Genomic DNA, 10,520 nt, shown 5'->3' on the forward strand with positions numbered 1-10,520 from the left:
CAAAACCTGGTTTTGTTTTTTAAGGAGTATGAAAACAATAGATTGGACTACTTTTTGAAATTTTCCTTTAACTCCAAGCTTACGCATAAAAATGCGGCTTTACATGCATCTTCCGAGTGAAACAAACAATTTCAGTAAAATCCCAAAAATTGGAATGAAGATATACAAAACCTTGATTTGGCTAAACCAAGGTTTGTAGAAATTTGGGTTTTTTAAATTCCATGAACCAAACGGACCCTTAAGGGTTCGTTTGGTTCTTGGAAGATGACAAGAATTAGCTTTTTCAAAACCCAGATTTGAAAATTTGTGTGTTTGTTTCAAAATTTGCAAAATGGAATTAACATACGGAACTTCCAATTTTGCCTCAAAACCAGGTTTTCCAACTTCCTACAAGCAAGCAGGAATTGAAAATCAAAACCTGGTTTTGTTTTTTAAGGAGTGTAAAAATAATAGATTGGACTACTTTTTGAAATTTTTCTTCAACTCCAAGCTTATGCACTTCACACGTATCTTCCAAGTGAAACAAATAGTTTCAGTAAAATTCCAAAAATCAGAATGAAGATATGCAAAACCTTGATTTGGCTAAACCAAGGTTTGTAGAAATCTGGGTTTTTTAAATTCCACGAACCAAACGGAAAGTTAATAATTCAACAGACTTAAAAAATCGTTAATTTCAATTTTTCCTAATCCTCAAAATGTCAAACCTTGGATTCAATTCCCAATTCCTGCTATTTGGATGGAAGACTGGTATCCTCATTTTGGGCCAAAATGTAAAAGACTACAGTTCTAATTCCGTTTTAAAATTTTCAACCAAATGCCAAATTCGATGAAACTCAATTTTGCATATCCTAGTTTCGATCCTATTCCACGAAACAAATGAGCCTTTAGGGTTTGTTTGGTTCGTGGAATTGTAGAAAACAAGATTTCCACAAATCTCAATTTAGCCAAGTCAAGGTTTTGCAAATCTTCATTCCTATTTTTGGGATTTTACCTGAAACGTTTTTTTCACTCGAAAGATGAGTGTGAAGACACATTTTTATGAGTAAGCTTGGAGTTGTAGGCAAACTCCAAAAAGTAGTCTAATCTATTGTTTTTACACTCTTCAAAAAACATAACCTAGTTTTGATTTTCAATTCCTACTTGCTGGTAGGAAGTCAAAAAACCTAGTTTTGAGACAAATCAGAAGTCTAGTATTCTAATTCTAATTCCATTTTGTCAATTTTGAAACAAACTCAAAAAAATTCAAATCCAGATTTTGAAAAAGCCAATTCATGTCATCTTCAACAAACCAAATAGACTTTTACTTAACTCTCCTACTTCTTTTTCACTTACAATTCTCTAGGGAAAATACTACTTTTAGTCTTATAATTCTAGAAACTCATAAACCTTTATTAAAAATTTTTTTTAAAAATCATAATTGCCCTCTTAGGCTCTGTTTGGTTCGTGAAATTAAAAAAACTAGGATTTCTACAAGCCTTGGTTTAGCCAAATCAAGGTTTTGCAAATCTTCATTCTGATTTTTGGGATTTTACTTGAACCATTTGCTTCACTTGGAAGATGCAGGTGAAGGCACATTTTTATGTGTAAGCTTGGAGTTGAAGGCCAATTTCAAAAAGTAGTCCAATCTATTATTTTTACACTCCTTAAAAAACAAAACCAGGTTTTGATTTTCAATTCCTACTTGCTAGTAGGAAGTTGGAAAACCTGGTTTTGAGGCAAAATTAGAAGTTTGGTATGCTAATTCCATTTTGCCAATTTTGAAACAAACACAAAACTTTTCAAATCCAAAATTTGAAAAAGCCAATTCGTATCATGAAACCAAAAACTAGACGGACCCTTAAAGAAGACATCTATAATTTAAAATGTTGAAATGTTGGAAAGGATATTATGTAGTGGATAGATAATATTCCAAGACACCATTAGTCAAATATCCTTATTTTTCTACCTTATAATACCTACATCAAGAGAATTTGTCAACATGAGGCCTCACAATTTGTAGCGGAATTTTTAATAGCACCAAGTTGCAAAGGTTTGGTTGGATAATCTTCCATGAGATCACGTGTGAATCCTAAAATATCAAAATGAGTGACCAACGGAATAACCAAAGCTTTACCTTTCCGGCCGCTTAACTCGGGCTAGCAGGAATCTTGTCCCCGAAACGATAATAGTAATAGGCCTATTGTTCTTATTAAGAACTTGACTTAATCAGCTGCCTTGTTTTCCATACACGTGTACGTCGACGATTGAGGATCCAAGGGCTTCTGTCCAACCCTCCTCAGTGGACTATTACAACCGTTGGATGTATTTGGTCAAGATCGAACGGTTGAGATCATTTTCAGGTTTATCGAGTTTTGTATAAGATGCAGAACTATGGTAGAGGGTAATGGACATTCACTCACTAGAGCGGCGTGGTAAAGTTTCAGTAGAGAACGATCTCGATCATAACAGGTGAGTTGCAGATTTGTGTATTTTTCTCCGATCTTTGAGAAAATTGTTGCAGATTTGTGTTTTTTCTCCGATCTCTGAGAAAATTGTTGCAGATTTTTGTAGTTTGATCTTTGAGAAAATTGCTCGCGTACTGAAGTTGTAGTTGTTCAATGTTACAATAACTGTTACAGAAATGTCGATTTTTTTTTTTGATCTTGTAGGAATTGTTAGTTTTCTGGCGTTGGAGTTGTTCAATGCTTAGAAAAACTGTAATACGATTGTCGATCTTTCTCTAATGTTAGAAAAATTGTCAGTTTTCTAGCGCGGTAATTGTTAAATGCTTTTAGTGTTTGATCATGCTTTGTTTCTGTAGCGATTGAATCAGATCTGGGGATCGTTGTTGCATATTAGCTGATAACGTACTTTGTCTTGCGATTTGGTAGGGAAATCAGGCTTTTTACGATGGCAAACCCTAAGGTTTTTTTCGACATGTCCGTCGGCGGCGCACCAGCAGGTCGAATCGTGATGGAGCTTTTCGCTGACGTGACACCGAAGACGGCAGAGAACTTCAGGGCTCTCTGCACCGGCGAGAAGGGTATTGGCAAGTCGGGGAAGCCCCTCCATTTCAAGGGTTCCTCCTTCCACCGGGTCATCCCCGGCTTTATGTGCCAGGGCGGTGACTTTACTGCCGGAAACGGCACCGGCGGGGAGTCCATTTACGGTGCTAAGTTTGCTGACGAGAACTTCCAGAGGAAGCACACTGGCCCTGGCATCCTGTCAATGGCTAACGCTGGGAAGAACACCAATGGCTCCCAGTTCTTTGTCTGCACCGCCAAGACCGAGTGGCTCGACGGCAAACATGTCGTCTTCGGCCAGGTCGTCGAGGGGATGGACGTTGTACGCGCCATAGAGCGCGTTGGATCCTCCGGCGGACGCACCTCCAAGCCCGTTGTTATCAGCGATTGCGGTCAGCTTTAAATGATCTGTTAACTTAGGGTTTGCTGCATGTCTGTTTTAATGCTCTCTTAAGTTTACTAGGGTTTGGTGGATTTTACCGGCGCTTACCGGTAAAAGGATAATTTATAGTAATTTTAAAACATATGTATGTCTCTGGACGATTGCCCGAAGCAATCTTAACGAGTTGTTTGCTTGCCATATTTTGAGCAGAGCAATAACATGCATGTGTGTGGTCTTTGCTTACTTTGATCAATCTACACTTTGCCATGGATAAATGATGGAAATTTGACAGATTGGCTGTTTAAATTGATTACCTGAATGCAAGTGTTCAAAATTTGCTCAGCATCACCCAAGTATATATTTTTCCCAAAAATCTGCCATTTTAAGTTTTTGAAAGATTAAGGATTGCCTTGGTAGTGTCGCCATTTCTGTTGTTTAATACGGAGGCGTGGTGAATAATTTGGAGAATTTGATATAAGCCCTGACATCACAAATCCCAAATTCGATGCTTTTAGAACTGGGTCTAGGCAGTTTTTACTGAAAAACCCAATCAGTTTTTCACTGAAATAGGTAGGCTGGTAAATCTTTTATCAGATTTTATAAAAAGGTTTTCATATATTACTTTCACTCTTATAGATCGCTTTTCATTAAGTTTATCATTTAAGTGGCGTTTTATCATTTTTAAGATATGCATGACCATGGACTCGGAAGTCTCTTTATTTTCTTCCAAATATTTTCATAGCCTACTTTTACAGTCATTGATTTTATCATTTAGGCGGCAGAACATTTCTAAGAAATGCAATTGTTAAATTCATGGCATGTCCGGGCTTAATATGTATTATTATCCCTATCCAGGACACGGGAGCCATAGTTTGACCCAGTCTATCTGGAAAACAGATATTTTACTGCACCTGGTGTTAATAAAGATGAAATGGTGTTCTAGGTTTATTCGATGTAGTAATTAATTGCAAATGTTGCATATGAGTTCATTTGCGTATCAATGAAAACTAATAGATCGTTGAAATCTATTAATAGGCTCTAAATCTAACAATTTTCAATTTTTTGTTTTTATGCATCGAAGAGGTCACGAGAGACGTATTGTTAATCAGACAATCAGAACACAGGGTAACTTGTGATTTTTAGTCATGTATGATTGTCACTTTGGCTTGTTTCGAATGCTTGCATGGGACGGCAATTTGCACAATTTTAAGCTATAAAATATCGCTGTACTTGGGTGGATGTGGATAAAGTTATTTTCAATGGATAAATCCATTGAATAGTGGTAGATTTTTTAATTATTGAATTTATAAGTCTTTTGTTAGAGCAATAAGATAAGGTCGTGTGTTAGGATGACTGGTCACACGTGTCTACTCTTGGGACATTTTGTGTCATGGGTTTATGAATATTTAGATATATTTATATAATTATCTAAAAAGTCAGACTTCTTAATATATAGTTAGAGGAAGAAGACTGGAAGCTGTTAGGGGAGCGGGTCCAATGACTATACATTATAGTGATGTTCTATAAATGTTTTCTAGTGGCAGGTTACACATGTACTCTATCAAATTTTAGCATTCGGATTGGTGGTAAGACTCATTTGGGTACTATTATTGAGACATTTCATAACCACTACTCATCTGTGCACACCACTTTCGAGACATTTCATAATTACTTTTTAGTATTTTTTTAACAAGCAATACAAATATTAGTATTTTTTATGAGTGACTAGTGTGACTTATGATTTAGAAGATTTTTTTTAATTAGCAATAAAAATATTAGTATTTTTTATAAGTGACTAGTGTGACTTATGATTTAGAAGATCTTTGAAAATATTAAATTTAGAATATCTTTGAAAATGCACAAAAGAATTTGACATAATTTGACTTTTAGTTTAGAAGATTCACGAAATTAGCGTGATATGTTCCTGGATATTTTCCTCTGAAATGCAGAGAAAAACAAAATCGACTTACGGTCGTTAACAGTTGAAAGAATATTGTAAGGTTTTCAGTTTCTTTAGGTTGTAGGTCTTTTCGGGTAATGCTTTGATTGGTACTGTTTTTTATTGGATTTGAATTTTCAATCTTTTTCAAGGATAAATTCTGCAGGTCTACCTACAGTTACGCTTCACACTTCCAAATTTCTGTTCTAGCGTTTTTCTTTGGATTTTGCTCGTCCACATGTTTGCTTTCGCTTTTCTTCATGCTTTTCTTCACATGTTGTGGTGGATGGACTCTTTTTATTTTTTATTTTTTTTAAAACGGTTTTTGGCGTTTCTTCACTTTTTTTTTCCAGTTATCTTATCTTATTGCTGTGTCGGTATCCTTGTTCAGCTGTCCTTTTTACAGATACTGATGCAAGTTAATCTCATTTTTAGATAATGTAGAAGAGATGATCTAATAAATGTTATGTGTGGACATTTGTTTAGTTGGATTTTTTTATTATTAATAAATTTTTAACCTGTCTATTAATGAAGAGGTCACTACTGAAATATGTCCAAAAAAATGATTTTTTGGAAAGATGCAGCTAAAACAAATTTAAATATTTAAATTAAAAAAATTATTTGATGATACAAAAATAACACATAAGATAAATTACTTAATAAAGGACAATAGTTAAAATTTTACTTTGTTTTTATTTTTAATAATTTAGTAAAGTCCACATTAAATTTTTATTACAATCCTACTTGCATAATAACATTCAAGACATGCAATTATGATATTCATCCTACAATGTCTATACAATGTTTTGTATTAAGTTAAGAACCAGAGATAGGCCAGCCCCTTTAGGAGGGAAACCTAAGCTGGACCAGACTGGATTTTGGTATCAGTCAAGTCTCGATTTTGCCTTGGAATAGGATACTATCTTCTAGTTTTTTCCAATTATAAATTGAAATGGAGCTTCCACAACCTAGGTAGAAATGGAAGGAATATCATCCTTTCCCTTCAATAATATTATCGGTGAGATCATCTTCATAATCAAACGCGGGTACCCAACTATGTTCTTTCAATAGCAAGTAGTATGTATACACAGAGGCACGTATTTGTATAAGTGAGCATCTTATTTTATGTTTAATAAAACGAGTGTCAAGGAAAAGGCTGAAGACAAATTGGATGGCTGACTTGTTAAAATCTATCCCTATGATGCCCTCCTCAACTTATATGCCATGAAAACAGTGATCCTACATGAGAAAAAGATAGTTCTCCCTCTTGCAGCATTGATTTTCGTTGTTGTGAGCTTTAGACATATATGGCATGTTTAAGATACTGATTCTATATGAGAAAAAGATAGTTCTCCTTCTTGTGGTATTGATTTTTATCGTTGTGAGCTTTACACATATATGGCATGTTTAAGATAGTCATAATGATATCAAGTATATAATGTAAATTTTGGTTCTTATATTATGTTGAAACTTAAAAAAGAAGATTTTAAAGATAATAAAATGGAGCCATGGATTGTGTTCAACATAAAGGATTACATGTAACCAATCAACATTATTAGTTTAAATATAAGGTCTCACACTCTTAGCATATCCGTATTTATGTATTAGAGATTGATGCTTTGATTTATATAATCATGTGGTAAACAATATAGGTATAGTTGTGTCATGAAAAATATAGTTGCATCCAAAATGGGGCTTTGATTTAGGTTGATTGAGGATTGGCAGACAAAATGCTCATTCTGATTTTGATGAAAATTTTGCAACCTATTTTAGGTTTTTTCCTTGATAGCATATATGTCCTTGTATAACATTAAATACTAAGTGAACTATATCTTAAATATGGAGAATAAAAAAAAGTCCTCATTCTATGTTCAAGACACGTACCTATAATAAAAAATAAGCATTTCAAATCAATGTCACATGTGTTTGTAGATTAGTGCATATGTAAGAAAGTGAGACAAATGATAGTTGTACATGGATCTTCACATGTCGAGGCTTAGCATGAGAAAGACAATGCTTAGAATTATTATGATGCATTTCAAATCAATGTTACATGTGTTTGTAGATTAGTGCATATGTCAGAAAGTGAAACAAAATGATAGTTGTACATGGATCTTCACATGTCTAGGCTTAGCATAAGGAAAGACAATGCTTAGAATTATTATGATGCATAAAGTGAGGGAGAAAGACTAACAATAGAATCCTAAAGGACCGGTATAAAAATTGGGACAAAAAATGTAGAGAGGAATTTAAAAGGAAAAAATCTTCTTAAAAGGTAATGATAATAAGCATTGATTAAGTTTCTTTTTTATTGAGCATAAAGATATTGCAATTTTTTTACACTCGTATATCTTCCTATAGACCTAACTATTGCACTTAGATGGAATGCAATTGGTAGTTATTATTTATACTGATAGATAGATGTAAAGTGATTCAACGAATCACATTGATAGACTGTTTCGTTTCTTGTGAACATTATCTGTAAAAACCATCATTCCACATATCCATAAAGAGTGATTGAAATATATGATGCACACTTTTCCACAATCAATCTGCCCGAGTATCGCAAGGAGTGATTTACTAAGAATCTACTTGTACAAGATTGTTGTCCATACAGTTAGTGTAAGATATACAAGTATCATTGTCCCTATGCTGGAGCTGTCAAAACAAGAACTAATAACGAGATTCCTCAATAATATACTAAGCTTACATAAAATAACATAATCTTCAACAGTTTTAACAATTGTGAAAAAGAAATCCATACATTTAGCTGTCTTAAGACAATTGATTTGAGAGTTGCTTAAGATTATGATCACTCATAAATTTCATAATCCTTAAACAAATCGACTCCTGTTTTTCTTCTAAAAATAATATTTGTACATTCAGATGGTACATATTTGTTTGATCAGCATCTTATTTTATTAAGTGAACATATTATTTTTATGTGAAACATAATATTTGAGACAAATTTTTTTATTTCACTTGTTAATGAATTTGATCATTGAGACTTTGGACAACTACTGATCTTTTTTCTCTAAGCAAACTTACTATAAAGTCTCGTTAGGGAGTCCAAAAGAAATTAATCTATTATGTCACTAAGTTTGTCAAGCAATTTTTTTTAAAGATTAAAACAAGAGATAATATAGCGGAAACAATAACTCATATGCATACAAAGTCATATACTAATAGTTACATCTCTTAAGGGTTCTATGACATTGAATCACATACATAAGTTTTATTTAGCTTATAAATTTGATACAACAAAATCCACATCATATAATAATGATAAGATAAGATAAAATTATTAATGTCCACAAAAAATCAAAACGGTTTATGGGACTGAGCATACAAATAAAAGAGTCAGCCAAGCAAAGGCACCAAACAGTGACTAAAAAGGAACAAAGCAACAAGAAGAAAGAAAGACAAGGTAAGGACTAAGGGTCTTTCATTGTCACAAAGAAATCCGTAATAGAGAGGTACATTCGTGGACAATCTATAGTCTTCGGATGTCGTGAAGAACCCCTATAAGACTGATGCTGCTTGTAGAGACTGGTACAATGTTTGACGATTTGGAATGTGAAGTAGTGAAAGGCCTTTTCAAACCCCGTAGAGGAGACAAGGGAGAGAAAAAGGTGGTAATGAGCTAATCAGAAGTCTGTCTTTGATGAAAGGACTGCAGGGTATTCTCTCGAAGATGGGTGGTCTTTTGAAGATAAAGTGCTAAATCAAAGTGATAAGTACAAATCAAATGAATAATATACAAGTACATAAGATACCACATGGCATAACTAGAATGCATAACCATCCTCTGTATAAGTCACAGGGTATGTAATACTAAAAGAATATACATCATAAAAAGATATATCTCATAAGATCTCCAATAATCAAGAGTAGTAATCAGAATATGACTGCCGAACAAAAACACAAGATCAAAAGAATAGAAAAATTGTACAAGTACATTCAACAACGATATCCAACTATCAGATCTCAATGGTATAAGAAACACTACAACCTAACTTTGTAGAACCTAAATGGTCCACTCCCACCGTGTTGAGGAGATAATCTCAAGTCTCACACAAATAACAATCCAACAGTCATAATCCAAAATCTAGGTCAAGGAAATCTGATAGCAATCAATCTCAAAAGTAACAAGACACAAGTAACATCTAATCTTAGCGACAACAAAGACATGTAGGAAATTTACTATGTAAGTGGGCAAGTGTCATCGCATGAGCCAACTCTAAGGTTACTGTGGCAACATCTCTAGAGTCTGACCCCCTAGTGACTTTATATGACATCAATATCATTTTTTACAGACAAGGCATACTAATGAGGCAAGGTCGCAATCAAACATCCTCTCGACTCCCATCTTAGCCTGTACTAGCATTCAAGGCATGGATGAGGTAGTTTCAATGACTCTTGTTAATTCATTTAAAACCCAATTAATGAAATATTATCACTTATTTAAACAAACTACAATGGGTTATCCAAACAATCTCTTTAGGGCTCCGATCTCCATTGCAAGCCCACTTCCCAACATGCATAAAGATAACCTACCCTAAGCTCATAATAGAAAGTTTCATCAAGTCACAATGACCACATGAGTCCTATACAAGCAATTAGAAATCACAATCTAAACATTGATCAAAATCTCATAGAGCAAATCACATTCACCACGATGTTCACACAACATCATAGCACAAAACTCCCAAGCCTTTGATAATAGCCTAACTGGTAACATCCTAACTGGTCAATGTAATAAGTTAAACCCAAACCCTAACACAAAATAAACCATACCCAAACCCTAAAACAAAATAAATCATAGATAACATAAAGTATTTAACGAGTGTAGTTTCATAGTTCATTTGGTTTGAAATCATAAAAAGTTTAATTTACAAATGGGTTCAAGTTTCCGTTTTCAAAGTGTGACATTTGATATAATTTTCTAGTTCACAAGTATCTCAAATGACCCACCCATCCATTAAAATCACCTTAGTATAAAACCCATTTTCATATAAAATGACATACTTTTTAAAACAATAATTAGAATATTATCAAAACAATTCCTCTGTACAACTATTTAATATATATTGTTTAAAATAATAAATAATATAACAAAATATTTTAATTAAATATTATTATGATGAATAATAACTATTAAAACAACAATAATAATAAAATTATTAATAACATAATA

General features: G+C 33.6%; 1 protein-coding gene across 1 annotated transcript; it reads left to right on the forward strand.

Moving 5' to 3' along the window:
* The first annotated feature begins 2,386 nt into the window (after positions 1 to 2,386).
* LOC149529677 (peptidyl-prolyl cis-trans isomerase) lies at positions 2,387 to 3,675 on the forward strand. Its single transcript, XM_089809508.1, has 2 exons — positions 2,387 to 2,448; positions 2,871 to 3,675. The coding sequence occupies exon 2, from the start codon at positions 2,890 to 2,892 to the stop codon at positions 3,403 to 3,405; it is 516 nt and encodes a 171-aa protein (XP_089665634.1). The 5' UTR covers positions 2,387 to 2,448; positions 2,871 to 2,889; the 3' UTR covers positions 3,406 to 3,675.
* Positions 3,676 to 10,520: the final 6,845 nt, after the last annotated feature.

The sequence above is a fragment of the Cupressus sempervirens genome, chromosome 11 (assembly GCF_028749045.1).
Source record: "Cupressus sempervirens isolate cs-2001-9-10 chromosome 11, ASM2874904v1, whole genome shotgun sequence".
Lineage (NCBI taxonomy): Eukaryota > Viridiplantae > Streptophyta > Pinopsida > Cupressales > Cupressaceae > Cupressus > Cupressus sempervirens.

Coding starts and splice junctions, on each gene's coding strand:
- LOC149529677 (XM_089809508.1), top strand. CDS start 2,890: ATGGCAAACCCTAAGGTTTTTTTCGACATGTCCGTCGGCGGCGCACCA.